General features: G+C 50.1%; 1 protein-coding gene across 1 annotated transcript; it reads left to right on the top strand.

Annotated features, from left to right (window-relative positions):
- Positions 1-15,454: 15,454 nt before the first annotated feature.
- On the top strand, positions 15,455-16,630 carry FOXE3 (forkhead box E3). Its single transcript, XM_074877176.1, has one exon. It carries the CDS (start codon positions 15,455-15,457, stop codon positions 16,628-16,630), a length of 1,176 nt encoding a protein of 391 aa, XP_074733277.1.
- Positions 16,631-17,992: the final 1,362 nt, after the last annotated feature.

Below are 17,992 nucleotides of genomic sequence, written 5' to 3'. Positions count from 1 at the left end.
CATGGATCCTCAGCACAGCGTGGGCCCTGCTGTCGGTCCCTCCTGAGCTGGTCCACCCTCAGTAATGAGCCAAGTAAAGAGGGGAAGTGTTGAAGCAGTTTGGCCTGGAGGGCTGGAAATGGAGCTGCTGCAGCGTGAAGCCTCCCTGTGCTGAGGGAGGCTGGGATCCTGCTGCTGAGCTATTTATTTAAGAAAAAAAATATTATCATTTCAGGCGTTGGCAGCGTGGGGTGTATCGGCCATTGTATCAAAGATGTGGTTTTAATGCACTTTCCTCCGCTTAAATGCTATTTGCCTTCTCCTTCAGGCAATTGAATTTAAGAAAACTCTGGTTGCCCAGGTTTTGTTGAACAAATTGGCCCCTCTGCACACAATTCCCAGGAGGAGCCAGCTCTGCAGAAACTCTGGGAGCTGTCACTTCAGTGCATGGCTGGGACAGGCTGAACGGATTACCCAGCTCTGCATCGTCTGCTCTTTTATCTGTCTCAAAGCAATGGGAAGCCAGGAATAACCCCCCAGGGTTCCTCTGTGCCTGGCGGTTTCTGGAGCCTGGGGTCAGATGACTGTTATTGTAGCTAAAGGTGTTTAACCCCAATTGATTTTGACAAGCCCTATTAGCAGATCCCCCAATTACTTATCGGGTTTTGTGAGGAACGTTGTCGATTTAAGGCTGGATGCTCTAACCTGAGCACTGCTGACAGGACGCGACAGGTACCAAAGCTGCTTCTGCAGGAGTCAATGGAAAAACTCCCCATCAATCTTCAGGGCCAAGTTCTGACCCTTTCCCAGGGCCTGGCAGCTCTTGAGAGTATCAGAGTCAGCTCCAGAGAGCAACGGGTTGGAATGAGATGTATGAAGCTGCCTACCCTGCAAAACACGGAGCATCCTTGGAGCAGCCCTGTGTTGAGTTTAAAGCCCAGAGGTGACTTGTTTGCAGGGCAGCAGCCTGCATCCCAACAGTGGGGAATGGTGCAGGAGCCACGGGACCTGGTGCAAAGCATGGGAGAGTCCCTGGAGAAGTGCCCTGAACAGGCTGAGGGTTGTTCCTGCTCCCCTTCAAAACTGATCTGTCCCCAGGTGGGTCCCAGAGGGTGGAGAAGGAAGCTGAAGCTGTCTGGTACCAGTGACTGCTGGTGGTGACTGCAAGAGAGAAGGGAAATTGCTCTGCATCTTTGCATGCTCAAAAACAGTGTTTATGCCGTGGGGTTGAATTCAGAGGTCCAAAACCCTGCAGATTGGAGCCACTACTGGGCAGGCAGCAAAACCGCATGGAGACTATGTCTGTGAGAAATATCGAGCGATGAGCTCTCTGAGGCTTGTATCCCAAAGACGGTTGAGATCATTTGGACATGAATGGGAGTTATGTGCCTAAGTAATCTCAGAGGATCTGGGCTTAACAGCATTGCTGATTTTTTTTAATTTTTTTTTTTTTTATAATGCATCAACTGGGAAATAAAAACACCATCTAAGGAAGGAAATAACCGCATTAGTCTAATATTTTAACAAAGTGCTGTGCTGTATTGCTGTGTGGGTTGGGTGTAGGTGTTTGTAGATGGGTGGCAGCACCCTGCTTTTCGCCTGTCCTGGGGCAGGGAAATGTGGCCATTACAGGTGCAAATGCAATTTAGCCTGAAAATTGCTTTTGGGCAGCAAACTAAACAGTCTCTTGGAAGCCCTGCAAGTTTCACACTTCCTTTTGTATCTTGGTTGCTTAGGGAGAGGAGTCACCCTCTCGGGGAAAACAAACAGCCAAACAGCCAGCATCACCTGCTTGGCTGCGGGCTCACACGGGTTTTACTCGAGCCTAGCAAGCGACTGGAGCTGCTATGAGACTGTGCTGAGTCCTCTGGGAGGTTTTGTAACAAACACCTTGTAAAATGCAAATATTTGAATAGCAACGTTCACAAGTAAGGTGCCAGGCCAAAGAACAACTGCTCATGTTTTTTGACGGTTCTTTGAAATTTAAGGATGAACTTAAGGATTTTCCAGAGACAAAAGCACTGTTTACAACCAATACGCTCATCCCTCAGTTAGTGGACAGGTTTATGAGCCATTTATTTAAAAGAGAAGAGACCCTAGTTAATCAGCAGTCTATTTATTGTTTCTTAATCATTTGACTGGAATTCATAACTGTGTCTTGTTTTCTGTTGTGGGCACAGTTGCATTAACTGTGCTCGTTCCCCATCTACTATCTCTGAAATTAATTTTCACTTTGAAAACTGCTCATATCCTTCCAAATAAAGGGTCATATTTAAATGAAAAATACTTCTTTCAGATGATTGTTTTCAAAAGAACCACTTCCTTGACCTGTTTTGGGTTTTTAAAGTTTTTTTTGTTTTATTGCAGGTGTTTTTAGTTCAGCCTCCAGAAAGCTGGGCAACACAGGAGGCCACTGTAGGTCTTGGAAAACACTTGGGGGTAACTTTGATGTCCTGTGCAACCTTGGCCAAGTCATTGAACACCTAACGGTAAGGAGGCCCTCTATGCTGATTTTTTGGGGGTTATTAGTTATCTGACAACATGTCTCTGGTCTCTGCCTGTCTATGGGGTGTGAATAAAGGCTGAAGGAGCTGTGTTGCTCCCAGCCCCACCAGTCTGCCCTGTGTTCTGGTGAGCTCCAAGCCTGACCAAAGGGACTGGATGGTTTTATCTCCATACTGGAGCTCACTGACCAGGAGATCTCATGTCCCAGCCTGCTTGGCTCGCATTGTGCTTTTCACCTGGAGGTCCCAAACTACCAAGGTGCTTGCATCTCTCCACAGGTGCAGAAGGCACTCCTCCTTCTCCAGACACTTGGCTGACCTCAGAACTCTTGATTTACAGCCATGCGAGTGCGAGGAGATTGGGGCTTTGCCTACATCCACTGCCAAGCAGAAAACAGAAAGCCAAGGCAGCCACGCACCCGGGGAGCTGTTTATGGGCTGCTCAGTAACATCCCATCAACTTCTCAGGGGCTTGGTGCCAGCTTGAATCAGGTCATTAAAGTCACCTGTAAAACTTTGTTTTAAGTGTTATCTCTTCTCCCACCAACTGCAATATTCAGGAGAATGCTGATATCGATGAGAAAACTTCTGGCAATGGCTGGGTTAGAAGCAAATTACTTTCCCACTAGGGAAAGGTCATCTGTGAAATTTCACGGACAGTCCTCCCATTTGCTAAACACCCTCTTCCCCTGGCTTTTTTTTTTTTTTAATTTTATTATTATTATTTTTTTGTGTGTGTAATTGCGTGTCAGACCAAGTGCACTCAGAATGTGAGCAGGGTCTGATACAAGGAGGGTGAAATGAGATAATCCATGTTTTCATCATCCATAGGCCTCTCTTTTCACGGGCCGTGGGCCGTACTTTATTAGGCTGAGCAGCTCTGGGCCTGCAAGAAAGAGGAGTCCTTTCTCATCCCGATGAGAATAGTGCAGTGAATGGATTCCAAGTGTTTACTCAGCATTTGTCTCGTGGTTTATCAAAGGAATGAGGAGGAGGTGCCGACAGACCTTTTGTCCCGCTGATGTGTTATGACAATGTTCCATGAATATGCAGAATGGCAGAAGGGATTAGAGCCAGTACAATTCCCCTCCGGCGCTTTTTTTTTTCTTTTTTTTGCCTTTTTTTTTTTTTTTGCCTGGGATGTTCAGGGGTTTAAGAGTGACCTGCTCACAGTCAGGGCACTAAACATCAGATTTTCCTGCAGATAGGGGTGTAAAAATCCCACACTTGTCCAAAGCTGTTAGCATCTGACTTGAAGGTTGGGCTGTCTTAGTCACTAGCTGCTCTTTATGAAATTTCAGCTGGCAGGAACTGCCTGGCTGAAAGCTTTGTGTTTTGGGAGACGTGGAGATATTGGGGCATAATTAAAACTTGAGTCAATCAGTGACACGTGAAGCCCAGGCCAGTGGTGCTCTCTGGTCTGCCACTGTGGGTGTAGGCTGGCAGTGGTACCTTGTTGTGCTTTTTCTGTTGATTCCCAGAGTCCTGGTCCAGGAGTTTGGTGTGATTCAGTAAGTGGTGCTGACATCAGGCACGGATACTCTTCATGCTATGCTCCGTGTGCCATTTTGAATGCACAGGTTCATGAGTTAACCCTGCAACACACCTCTGAGGCAGGTGGTGAACATTATCTCTGTTTTCAATATGGGGAGATTGCAGTAGGATGGTGAGAGCAAGCACATTGCTCCACACCACCAGAGCGCCAGGTGTAAAACCAACTTTTCCTCTTGTGTTTCTGACACTTCATCTCCAAGTAACTCTGTTGAGCAATGGTCCGCAGCTATCAGCTCATTTCCAAGGCTGGTAAAGCTTTTTTTCTCTGTAGCTGAGTAAAGATTTCCACCTGAGAAATTACCCTCCATTGGTTTCCTGCATCCCAAGAATCTTTTCTGTCCTGTTCCCCAAATGGTCTGTGAGGGAGCTCCCCAGATACATAAGGGGAATGATGACTTTGTGTCCTGATTGGGTCTTACCTTGGGAAGAAGGGTGTTGGTCATGCTCAGCACTGGTCTAATTCTGGTCCCGTCCAAGGCAACAGATCAAAGCGCTGCTGAGACTTGTTAAATTCACCTGAAATCTTCCCACCCCAACCAGAAAGATGAAACAAGCCTGTTCCACCCTTGCTGATACAGGTAAACTCTTGTTTAGGGTCTTTCCAGCATGTCCTGTCTTTCTGTTCAGGATTTTAGTTGCTCTGTGGAGGATCTGGAGGACATTTGGTCTGGATCAGGTAAGAGGTGGAACGTAGTCTGCTCTCATCAAGCTCATGGGAATCACCCTGGCTGTGATGACCACAGTGTCTGCTGTGGGGACATCCAACAAAGGCAGACACAAGTTGGGGGGAATTGCCATCAGCTCCTCCTTTGCAGGGACATTTGTGCAGTGATGCTCTGAAGGTGTCCAAGGACACCAAGTTGCATGGGGCTGCTCTGCTCCTGCCCTCGTGGCATACATGGTGTGTGCAGGACTCTGATTTGGATCCTGCATAGAGCATCCTATGGTAGACTTAGCCTGAGGCCATTGTTGTTACTGTTTTTCCCCAGAATGGGTAGGAGTGGGGGTGTTTCTTCACAAGCATCAACCCGAACAAGGCCCATAAGTCCCTCTGAGGCATCGAGTCTCTGTTTGCAGAATGAGGCACTGGCTGAGCATGGGGTTGCCAAGTTTGTAATTTGAGCGTATGTAGGGGAAATAGTGAAGAAAGAGGCAGAGCCTCCTTGCAAGTCCTGGCACTGGCCGTGCGGAGGTACCGCCTGCTATTGTGGCATGTTTATTGTGCTTGCTGAGTGCCTCTCCACCCACCCGGGAACACAAGCAATAATTAGGTTAATGAATTTTGATACAGTTATCCCAAGCCCAGCTCTTGGCTGGTGGTCCCATGAGAGCAGTTGGCAATGGCTCCTGCTGACAGAGAGCACATGCTGTGATTTGCTCCCTGGGGTGGTTCTCGGTTGGTCTTGGCTTTGGTGGAGAAGTGACTTCCTATCTCCAGAGGCCTTGGACCAATGTCCAGATGGTGCTGACAACCTCTCCGTGGTTGGCGGAACCCAGCACTGGGATGTGTTCCTGGCAGCAGGTGATGGGGGACCTGAAGCACCTTGGGCTCGGTGCTTTTAGGCCAGCCAAATTCTTGAGACTGGTTTAAAAAGAAAAAGAGCATTTTTCCCCATCTGCCTGCTTTCACCACCATCTGCAACACTGGATCTTTCTTTGCCCTCTGGGGGTGTGAATGAAGGATCACAGTTTACACCTTGTCGTTTGTAATTGGGACTCCTCAGCTGTTGTGTAAGGAAAAAAAAAAATAATTAAATGGGAATAAATCCTTCCCACTCTGAGAAACCTGTGATGAAAACACAAGGGTTGGCAGCCCTGGGAAGGAGGCCAACCTTGGTACCACAGGATGCTTACAGCACAGACACTTGACTGCTGAAAAGGTCTTCCATCCTCCTTTGCTCATCTTTTATCCTCTGGGATTTTGTTGACTGCTGAAAGTTGCATCTAGTCCCCTTTTCCTTAGGGAGAGACTAAGCAGTGGAAGAACAAGCCCATGGCAGCTGCCAGCCTCTGGATTTTGTGGCTCTACAAGGTAAAGCCATTAGGACCTGTTTGCAACCAGCCAATTCTGTGGTGGAAGCTGCTGAACTCTCTGGTGGGTGCTGGCATGCTGCTGGCTGCTCGCCAGGGCTCCTCTTAACCCCTTCAGCCCTGCAGTTAAGTATGTATCTCAAATATCTCAGTGTCGATGTGTTGTTCATCTGGAACTTGAGACAGTTCTTTTGGCTTCCACTCTGCCTGAACATGTTTGTGCCTCTTAGGACTGCTTTTTGCTGCTATTGAATTTTTTTTTTCTTTAAAAACTTTATGGCACAATGCAGGTGCTTCGTTCTCATTGGTTTGGGCGGGAGGCAGGCTCCTAAATTGCTCTTACAAACCTCTCCCAGACTCTTTATGATAGAAAAATGATGATCAGATCCTGATTATTTTTGTTTTTTGACCCACTCCCAGGCTTGTTCCAAGTTTCCTGTGTGCCTCCCTCTGCCTCAGTTTCCTTCCCTGTGTGGTGGGATCTTTTTTGATCTTTTAGGTCTTTGAAGATATGCCATGCCTACTGACACAAGGCAGGAAAATTTGTGCAAAGTTTGTGCACTCCAACTTCAGTGGAAAGAAAATGAATAATATTCAATCATCTGAGCATCTTCCAAAGAAGAGTATGTAGTACAGCAAACTGACTGAGAAAGGGAAAGGGAGCAGTTGATCCTCAGTTTTGTCTCCTGGCTTCTCCCTGGACCTGCAGAAATCTGTATCAGGCCTGCCCCCGTTACTTCCTGGAGACATTCAACTCTCACTTTCTAGTTGATGATTTCATGCCATTTTGAAGAGGTTTGCTTCCCATAGCACTAAGGGACATCACCTCCCTCCCAGCCTGGCTCCCATTGTAAAGCTCTGTTGAAGTATTTCATTCAACATTTCTTCTGCAAGAACAAAGCATCCTCTTAGTCATCCCTGGGACAAAAACCCCTCCCTTTCCCTGGCATCTTGGCATCTCAGCATCTCGGGTCTCAGCAGGCCTGCCATGCGTCACAGACGGCCTCCTTGCCACTGACCCTTTTCCTCTCAAGCCCATCATATGGAGCAGGCAGAGGAAAAGGTGAGACAAATACTGAAGTTCTGGCTGCAGTGGAAAAAGAAGGATCTTGTGCTCTTTTACCACAGGTTTTTGATTCAGGAAACTCCACCAGAGTCCGTTATTCACCCATTCCTATTCAAAAGCTGAATTATGAAGGTTCAGAGGAAACTTAACCTGTGTATGGTTAAGCTATCAGCTCCATCCTACAGTCATGGTAAAAATGTATTTCATGCAAACAAAATGCATGTGTTGTATGCAGTGTGACTCAAACAACACAATGTATGTGGGAAAAGCTTCCAGGGATGTCAATTAGATGCATCTGCAAAGTCAACATGAGTAAGACTTTTGGTTCCATCAGAGAGTATTTGGACCAGAGTGGATTATGCCACTGGCTTGCTGCTTTACTCCTGATGTGTCAGTTCTTTATGCTCTACTTGCTATCTCCATTTAGAAATGGTCAAAATAATTTCTGACCTTTCCCCAAGGACATACTGTATTGGATGTTTTTAAAGAAGGGTGTTTGAGGTTGATATTGTGGTCTCTGATCCATGCTCATGGGCCTTCCTTGAGGCTGAGATGTAGTACAGGCTGAGGTCTCCTCCATGCTCAGCTGGTAAGGAAGGTCAGTGTCTTGTTTTGCACTTATCCTGTTGGGTAACCAGATCCAAGACAGGTTTCAGGTCCAAATCCATCTCCCTCATTGTTTATACTCAAGCTGACACTACCAGATGGAGATGGCCTTATCGCCAACTTTCTAGATGAACACTGAGACCTCTTCAGCCTGCTATGTTATCAAAAGCTGCAGTTCTTCTCAAGCATCGTATTGACCCTTCTGCTCCAGGCTACAATGTGGCTTTGAGCTCGCAACATGAGCAGAGAAGAGGCAGGGCCAGGAGTTGGGGGTGCTTTGGATGTCTCTCAAGTCCACCCCTGTGTGGACCAGTGGGGTTTCCCACTGTAAGATGAGCAAACCTGTGTCATATTGTCGGGGGTGAGGACTGTGAGCAGGGAAAGTGAGTTGCAGGAGAGCCCTGGGAGCTGCAGGCATGAAGACAAAAAGCTGGCAGAACAAGGGGTGAGAGGGGCTTGGAGCCCCAGCAGAGAGGCCAGGGTGCCCATAGCTCACATTGCTTCAAGGAGCTGGGGAGGTACGAGTGCTGCTTTTGGGGAACCAGCCTACCTTGGTCATAGAGCTGGCCCAAGTATGCTGCTGACTGGCATCAACTGTTTCTCATCCAAACAGAAACAATTCACCAAAGCCCACATCTTGACTGGCCAGGATGCAGCTGGGGTACCACTGCAGAAATAGAAGTGGTGTGGTGTGGTCCTCCAGAACAAGTGGTGATGGATGAACCACAGACACTCCCGAGGCACTCAGTTCTGACAGAAACTGCCCAGGACCTGGATGCTGGTGCCAGCTGCCTACCTGCATCAAACACTGCTGTGAAATGGAGATTCCCATCTCAGCTGGAGGACCGTGGTGCCCACAGCACTTCCAAAGTGACAGATGGAAATCAATTAACTGTATCTCTGGAACCCCCAAATTAAAGAAATGTCTGGGTTGATTACCCCAGACCCAAGTAGCACCAGGCAGGGATGGTTTTGGCTAGGAGGAATGTCAGACACAAACACTGTGATTCATACTTGTCCAGTCTGATTTGAGTCTGAATCATCTCTCTTGCCTTATCACGAGGAAATGATGTGATGAACACTGGCCTGTCATGGCTGGAGACCCTTTTCCTGTAACACATACACTTTGAAGTCATTGCATGAAATTTTAGTTATTGGTCATTTGTGGAGTGGTCTCAAAGGCAAATGAGGTCTTCACAACCTTAGCCAAGGCTGTCTCCCCTCCAGACAGCCAGTTTCTCCACCAACACAGGCATGTGGCAGGATGTCCCCATTTGGGGCAGAAGGGGCTGGGCAGTGGCCAGGCCACCCCCTCTATGCCTGGGGAACATGAAGGTAGGTGTCTTGCTCCTGGCCTTACCTATTCTCTTACCAGGCTTTAGGATGCCCAGCAGAGGCATTGTGCCTGGCTCCACATCAGTGCTGTGGCCTTGGGGACCCCTCTCCAGGCTAGTAAGTGAGCATGTGGGCTGGGTGGGAGGATCTTTGCTCTTCTTCCCTCCCCCCGCAGATCACCATCACCATCTTGTGGCTTCACCACTGCGCCCTGGCTGGAACGCTCTCCCTGCTCCCAACCCTGCTCTATCCCCAACATCTCAGGAGACATTATGTCCTACCCAGCCTCCATCCACCTGGTCCCACCACCTCATGGGGTGTCCCATACCTCCTGCTGATGTTCGTGCTCCCCCTGCACTACCAGAAGGGGATTGCCAGAGGTGCCTGACTAGACTGGGAGGATTAAAGAGCCTTTGTTTCAAAAGCATTTCAAGCGCTGAGAAACAAACAACCTGCCAGCCTGACTGCAGGCAGATCAGGCTGAAGGTACAAGACAAGGGAAATTTTCCATGACAGAGGTGTGTTCCTGGCCTAAGGGGAAGGAAAAGGCTATTATGGTTGGAGTGAATGAAATCACTGCTGGCAGGACCATTAAACAGAGGAAAGAGAGAGTGGATAGTGAGCTAGCAAGATGGGATTTTAACCATCTGCCTGAGCTTGTGGCTAATTGGTCTGGTAGTTGTAAGAGAGTAACAAATGGACAAGGAAAAGGGAAAATTTTGCAGTGAAGTCCTCACCTGGGAGCCGTGTGTAGCATCTGGGGTACTTGGGCATCAGTTCCTTGATTTCATTGAAAAATGCAAGCCTTGGCAGGTCTGGGGGCGGCTAGCTGGAGCTGTAGTGTAGACAGGGTCTGTGCGGCAGAAATGCCTCTCACGTGGCAGCTAGCGAGCATGGGGGCAGAGGCAGGGCTTCCCAGTGTGGGGAGGGCTTGGGCTAATATGTGGGGTCAGGGAGAGGGAAATAGTGTGGGAGTGCACGAAACTCTTCTGCTGCAGTGCCCATGTCCAGGCTGTTTCCCTGCATGTTCCTGTCGCGTTCTTGTGATCCTCAGATAGATTTGCAGAGGCTTTTGGCAGGCCCAATGGGTCAGGTTCTCCCATGGCTATATATATGGTGAAAGCATCAAAATTTCTGGGGAGAGGCCATGAATGAGCTTTTAGAACAGCCCTGCAGGGCCATGAGCTTTAACCACTCTACCTCCCGTCCTCCAAACAAAACCTGGAAAACCTGCTCAGTGTGCATCAGCTTTTTTGGAGGGAAGAGGCAATTTTTTAAGGAGGACTGGAGGTAGATGGAAAGCAGACCGAGGTTTCTTGTGAAAATTTGCTCTTGCAGGGGTTGTCCTCAGCAATTTTGTGTAATGGTTTCCTCCACTGCCTCTGAGTGCTGCATAACCTGAATCATTCCAGGATAGAGGGATGGTCAGAGGACAGTCAAGGCTGTGCCCTGCTTGGAGCAGCTTGTTGGTAGAGCAGATTGCCCAAGAGGAATTTTTTGGACCTGTGCTGTGGTTGTATTACAATGATCGTAACAGCCCCTTTGGGTTTCTAGAGTATTTAATAACGCTTTATAAAAACAAATATTTCAATGTTCCTTACTAACCCCATGCATGACCCATGCTTTGCTCTTCTCAGTGTGTTGAAGCCACGAGGCAGGACAGCTGAGCCACCAGGGAGAGGGACCAGCTCAGCCTGGCCCTTGTGCTTGGCCTTTCCTTAGGCTTGGGTTTTGGCCATGAGGTACAGACCTAGGGCAGGAATTTTGGGTTTGTTCTGTTTGCTTTCCAGGAAAAGAGAAAATTACATGTTTATTCACACCAAATAGTGGGGTTTGTCTTGAACAAAAAAAGCATCAAACTGTATAGAAGCCAAGTTTTCAAAACTTCAAACCAAATTTTGCCCCTGAATCATGGTTTTCAATAACTTAAGTCCCTTAGAATCTTTCTTGTTTTCTTACAAGTTTAAAGAAGTAGATGCTTCTGTTAATATTATTTTTAGTAAACAGACAACAAAAAAGAAAGTGTTTTTTTCTCCCATCCCCTTCATTTCCACAGGAATAAAAGAAAACTTCACAATTTTTATATCAAAATGAAGTTGGGGGAGAAAATCTGGACTGGTTGTAGTGGGAAAAAAGCCCCAACAACTTCCCCACTACAATAGTGAAGAATAGTTTGCAAGTTTCTTACTTGAGGAATTTTCCCCTGATATTCCCCAGTTTGGTAAAGGCTTTACCTATACTTTTTGTGAAGAAATGATTTTGCCTGGATCTTGCTGCACAATTACCTACAAATACATTAGTGACTCCAAGAGTTAGTTCGAGTCACTTCTCAGGAAGAATTTATTTGCTTTGGTTATCCGCTTCCTGCATCTTGAAGAAATGGAATAGCTCAGGAAGGGTGTTTAATTGTGGCTCCTTTGACCCCAGGCTGTCATTGCCTGGTGTCCTGGGCTGGTTTTTGCACAAATGCTGATCCTGCAGCTGAGCAGCCTGGTGCCCTGGCTCCTGCACATGTGCTAGTTGTGGTTATAAACCACAGGATCGACCCTCCAGGTCTCCTGTTTTGCTTTTGTTGCTGTTCTCCATCACACGTTTCTGAAAGGTGGTATCCCATGAGGGAAATCTCCCAGGAGGAAAGGATTTTCCCCCACTCGCCCCCCCAGCTGCAGTTGCTTCATTCTAATGTACTGAGCTGTTGTGTGAACATGATTCACCTTCTGGTGGCAAAGCCTTCCCATCACACAGAGTAGCTGTGGTGGTAGGGTATCTCAGGCTTCTTCTGGGGGTCTCTATCTGGGAGTTTGGAGCATGGATGGATTCAGACAGGGATGTGCTGGCTCTGAGCCTGGAGGATGCTTTGGACTGCTCATGGTGACAGTCCCGGAGAGGAACCAGAGAGGTCCTTGCTCCCAGGGCCCCCACCTCCTCTTCTTCCTTGCACATCCTGGGGGTGGCTGAGAAACAGATAACTCTGCTTCATGACTAAGACGAGGGCTTTGCAAACAGGGATGCTCCAAACACAACTCTGCCTGGTGCAGATATCTAGGCCACCATTTCACTCAAGATAGGACAAAAACACTGGTCTCCCAGCATGACCACATTAAGGAAAGTGAATATCGCACCCAGTTACCTCCCATATTGCACATGGTTTAGCAGAAGATTGCTTTCTTTTGGCGCAAGGAAATGCCTGTTTTTCTAACCCACATGGTTGCAAATAACAGCTTGGAAATGTGGCCAGGGTAGCACTGATGCAATACCTGCCTGGGCACATGGGGTGCTTGAAATGGCAGCTCTCTGAGGGTGCCCAGCCCTGTTCCTCTGCCATGAAGTTCATTCATGCTGTAAAGCAATTCAAGTGTGTGACATTTCTAAAGGAAGCTGCAGCTCCAGTGCAAAATGGTTTTGGGGCTGGAGGTAAAAGAGCAGTTGAAATTGCTCTGTGTACTCAGGATGAACTGATGCCGAAGGCAGCAGATGCTGGCAAAACTTACACATACTTAGTAAATGTGATTTATTTCCTCCTCATCACCTCATTTTAAAGAGAGATCCAGATTGCATTTGTTTGGTAGCCGTCTTTATTATTGTCTTCCACCTATTTATGAAAGATCTGGGCCAAGAAGAGCACCCTGAGTGATAAAGCATATGTGGGAATCAGAGTCTGTCTGTTTTGGCTTTCCTTATTCGATGGTAAAACACAGTTTGTTTCCTGTCTGTGTGCTCTTGCCCACCTCCGTCCTGCTGTTTTATCCGTCTGTCAAAACTAGTTTGACGTCTGGGTCCTAACCCGGCGAAGTTGAGAGCAATTTGAACGGTCCCATCAGCTTTAAAGTAACTACTCACCAGCTGGAGTCTCAGCCAGCCCACAGCCTGAGACGGGGCCAGGTCTTCTCCCATCATGTGTAAAATGACATGAGATCAGGGACTTGGACTATAAACACTTCACACAGTTGGGTCTTCATACCCTGTTGCCCAGATGAGATGTCTCTTCCTTTGCTAGATGTGATCTCAGGTGCAGGCAGCTTCAGACCCAGCCATGCTGTTGGGTTTTCATTTCCCACTTCTTTTCTGATGTTTAGACCATTAAAAAAATGAGAAAGCAAGTGATAAGCAAGGGCTGTTTGATATGATTGCATGAGAAAAGCCATTCGTCCTTTGCATCCCATAACCCTTTTCCCTCCCAAACCCATTCTTGCTAGATCAAAATATACTAAAATCTTTGCATGAACATGAAAATATCACCTGCTAATGTCTGCAGAGCTGAAGGTTTCCATCTCCCCCACGGGGGTAATTTTCTTTGTGCACCCTGGAGTGATCTCCCTTCTTGGGCATCTGTCCTGCCGCCCTCTCCAGTGACTGGAAAAGTCAGATCCTCTGACTGAAATGAACTGGCCTCATTGAGATACTTGCTTGATATAAATACATGCTCCAGGAGAAATATGAATCTTCCATCCTTTTTCTCTCATCTCTCCCAAGGTGAACAAATGGTTCCGGCCATGCCCTTGATTTGCTTTCCTCCCTGAAGATCTGTGCCTTCTGTGGAGAAAGGCAGCTTTCTCTAAGGCTGCATTTCACCCTTTCTCACCTGCTGTCTGTCTTCTACCCAGCACCTACATTTCTGTTGTTATCCTCATTTGGCAGATGGGAAACTGAGGCAGTTTACTCTAACAGCAGCTGGTCTGCAGCAGACCAGGACCGGACCCAACACATCTCTGTTAGACACACAATTCCCTGCCTGTGCACCGGAGAGCAGAAGAAGAGCTACGAATATCTGCAGGAAAAATAAAGCAAGAATAAAACCACATGCAGACACAAGCAGGTGAATCGTGATAGTGGGAAATAACCTGGTCAGTGAATTTAAAACCACTAGGAAATGCTTAAAGAAAAGGGCTGAAAAATCTTTTCCAAAAGACTGGGTGGCTTTTTAGCTTAAAAAGGAAGGGAGGAGGATGATACAACTTGGTCAAGGTCACCTACTTGCCTCCGTGGAAAAAGACTTTCGTCCTGCTCTGCTATTGGAAATACTTCCAAGCAAGTTACAAAGTTGAAGGCTGCGATTTTTACTCCATGCGGGACATATGGAGCGATCTTCCACTGTGCTAATGGTGTACACATTTCCACCCGTCTTCTCAGGACATGTAGCTACATATAAAGCTGTGATCTGGCTATAAAAATGCCCCCAGCTTGTCCAGCCCACCCTTATGCAGCAGCTCCCTTACCTGCTCCGGGCCGGACTCTCCATGGGCAGGCATCTGGCTTAGAGGTGATGCTCAGCACCAAGGGATGAGGATGGTGTGAAAGCCCACAGCTTTTTTGGTGTTGATCAAGCAGCCAGCAGCCCCCCAGCTTTGGTATTGGCATATGCCGTGGACTGGGGGGCTGCAGTTCTGCCCAACTGGCTTTGGAGTGCAGGGTGAGATCTGAAGAGATTTTCCCTGAAAGTCAGCAGGGCTTTCTGAGTCCATGTCTTCCTTCAGCTTCAGCCGTGGGCTCAGCACCTCTGCAGTGATAGAGAGACCCCCTACTTCCCCCGTCTGCTCCTGAAATGCCATCCCTGTCCTGCGTCCCTTGTCCACCCCGCAGGAGGTACCTGCGGGCAGTCCCGAGATCTGTGGACCATTTTCCTTTCTCACAGGGGAAAAGAAAAAAACTTTTCCCGGGATTTCCTTACCAAGGAGGTCTCACCGGGTTGCAGAGTAACTAAACCGAGGGGCTCGGTTTCGGGGAGAAATCCCTGGCTGTTGCCGCCTCTGCGGCTGGGGCCGCCTCTGAGCGCTTTTCCCAGGGAAAAAAAAAACAAACAAACAAACAAAAAAAAAAAACAACGAAATCCAAGCAGTGGGGGGATCCCGGCGGGAGGTTACCTGCTCTGCTGCTGGGGGCTGGTTGCGGCACCAGACTCGCCCTGGTCTGGCCGCCTGCACTCGTTTAGTTTAATTTTTCTCCTGGGAGGAAACATCAGTTAAAGCACAGCGCCACGAAGCACGGCCCGGGAGCGGAGCCGGCCGCCGCGCTGGCACCGGGACCCCCGTGGGAGGGACCGCCCGGGGGCATGGCTGCGAAATAAAACCCTGGAGAGAGGCTGCGGGATTCAGCCGAGGGAGTCAGGACCCCTCCCCAGGGGCCTCCTCCTCCTCCCGCCGGGGGAGAGGGGCCGGGGCGGGCCGGGCACCGCACGCCCCTCCGGGGGTGGGGGGCGGCCGCCCTATATATTGCAAAGCGGCTCGGGATCGACCTCCCCATCGCCGGGAGCTGCCGCGGCGCCTGCCCCCCCTCCCCTTCCCCTCCCTCTCCCCCCTTCCCCTCCCCTCGGGGGGGGTCTTTCTCCCGCCGCGCCCCCCCCCCCATCCTCCGAGGAGGAGGAGGGAGGCGAGGGCCGTATATGAACGCGGCCGGTTTCCCCTGCCTGCGAGGCATGTGCACGCTGCCGGCGCCCAGCCCCGCCGCCGCGGCCAGCCCCGGCTCCCCCGGGCCTCCCCGGGGGTCCCCGCCCGCCGGCCAGGCGCCGCCGGTGAAGCCGGAGCCGCGGGGCGGTGGGGGCAGCCCTCCCCCGCCGCCGCCGCCTCCCCCCGAGGAACCGCCGCCCCCCGCCGGGGGCCGCCGGAGGAAGCGGCCGGTGCAGAGGGGCAAACCCCCCTACTCCTACATCGCCCTCATCGCCATGGCCATCGCCAACGCCGCCGAGAGGAAGCTCACTTTGGGGGGCATCTACAAGTTCATCACCGAGCGCTTCCCCTTCTACCGGGAGAACCCCAAGAAGTGGCAGAACAGCATCCGCCACAACCTCACCCTCAACGACTGCTTCGTCAAGATCCCCCGGGAGCCCGGCCATCCCGGCAAGGGCAACTACTGGACGCTGGACCCGGCCGCAGAGGACATGTTCGACAACGGGAGCTTCCTGCGCCGGAGGAAGCGCTTCAAGCGCACCGACATCACCACCTACCCCGGCTACATGCAAAACTCCAGCGCCTTCACACCCCCGCCCGCCGGCCGCCCCGTGGCACCAACAGCACCCTACCCCAACACCCTCTGCTCACCCAGCTACGGCCCCCAGCTCTCCAGCACCGTCTTCCACCCCTACGCAGCCGGCGCAGCACCGCCGGCGCAGCATCCCAGGATGTTCAGCATCGACAGCCTCATCAGCGGGCAGCAGGCCCTGCAGCCCTCGCCACCCGCCGAGCTGGGCCACCCATCGCTGGGCTTGCCCGGGGCCGAGCTGGCTCCCTCCTGCTCTGCCAGCAGCTCCGAGCCGCCCTGCTTCCAGGCACAACCCGTCAGCCCTGGCTTGTTGGGCCGGGCCGGCCCTAACACCCTGGCTTACCCCTACGCCGCCTCGCCACCCCACCTGCCCGTGGCACAGGGCAGCTACTCGCCCGGCAGCCCGCAGCTCTACGGGGCTCCCAACAGACTGGCCCTGCCGGCCATGCGGCCCCCGGCCTGCGCCGAGCACAGCGAGCAGCTCCTGGGGCTCTCCGCGTCGCCCCTCGGCCAGTTCGGCTCCAGCAACGCCTACATGAGGCAGCCCAATTTCCCCGCCGGCCTGGAGCGGTACATGTGATGGGGTCGAGGGGGGCCTTGGCTGGATATCCCCAGGCTCCCACGAGCATCTCTGGACACGTGGACTTCTCCCCGCTGTGGGGATCGGCTGGGGTGGGGTCGGGGGTCCCCAGCCTCTGGGCTGTGTGTGGACACACACCTGCGGGGCGACCTAACTCCTCTCTTTCTCAGCTTATTTTTAACCAGAGGCAAGGTGATCTATTTTTCTGCCCCATCCCCTCCTGGAAAAGGTGCTCTCTGGCTACATCTGCCAGGCAGGGCTCCCCACGCCCAGGGGTTATCCCTTTGCACAGCCTGACTCTGGGGATGCCGTCTTCAACAAGGCACCCTGGGGCACCCAGGGCACCGCCAGGGCAAGGAGGAGCACACCCAGGAGGTGGGTGCGTGGTGTAACTGTGCAGGAACTGTCTCACAAATGGGCTTTCTCCTCTCTTCCCTGGGTGCCTCCTGTGTAACTGGAATGAAAGTTATAAAAACAAACCCCACTAAACCAATTCACTGGATTTTAAATATTTAAGATGTTTATCATTTCCTTCCCCTGTAGGAAAAAAAACCCACCCTGACTACTTCTTTTTACTATTTTTAAAAATAACTTTTATTGTTAGAAAGGACTTTTTTAAAATAAAGCTTTTCCTTCCAATATGTCCAGTGCTGCTGTTCCTCTGGCTCCGGCCGGACCTTGGCGAGAGGAAATTATCAGTCTTGTAACCGGTGGGAGACAGATTTGTGCTGCTGTTGTGACACTGCCATGTCTTACATTTTTAGTGACGCTTTCTAAAGATGTCTATTTTATTATGATTTTTAAAAAAGCGAATGGAAACTAACCACTGCCGAGCCACGTGAAGGCTGCAAGAAGCTCTCCGTCACCTGCAAGGTTTGCCCAGGCAGCTCTTACTGGACTTGATGGTTTTAATTTGCAGAGCAGGGAATATGTCTTCCCTCCGAGGAATCCCTTGCAGGTGAAATTCTGATTTAACACATCAAATTAGGAGATTGTAGGTTTCCTTCCTAGCAACAAAATCAATTAAAATTTCAAACTGTTCACTGGCCAGACTGCTGCTCTTTATTTACAGGACTGCCAGCCAGACCGTCTCACCAGGTTTGAAGGCAGAATTTCCCATCCCTGGATTTAGCTTTTTTTTTAAATTAAACATCCTCCATATAAAAGTGACAAGCTAGGATTTCTCTCCTGTTTTTCAAGGGTGTCCTCTGAAGCAGAGCAGTTTCTCGTAGTCCCTATTGCATCTTCCTCTTGCTTAAGGAGGATTTGGATGTCATTTGAGCTCTGGTGCAAAACTGAGCATCTCATTCCCTGGCTGCTGGTCATGATCAAAAGCTGAGTGTACAGGCGGGTGCCCAAGGA

This window comes from Strix uralensis, chromosome 8, assembly GCF_047716275.1.
Source record: "Strix uralensis isolate ZFMK-TIS-50842 chromosome 8, bStrUra1, whole genome shotgun sequence".
NCBI classification, from domain to species: Eukaryota; Metazoa; Chordata; class Aves; order Strigiformes; family Strigidae; genus Strix; species Strix uralensis.
The sequence above is the reverse complement of the archived record's forward strand: the minus strand, read 5'-3'. Positions and strand labels throughout refer to the sequence as shown.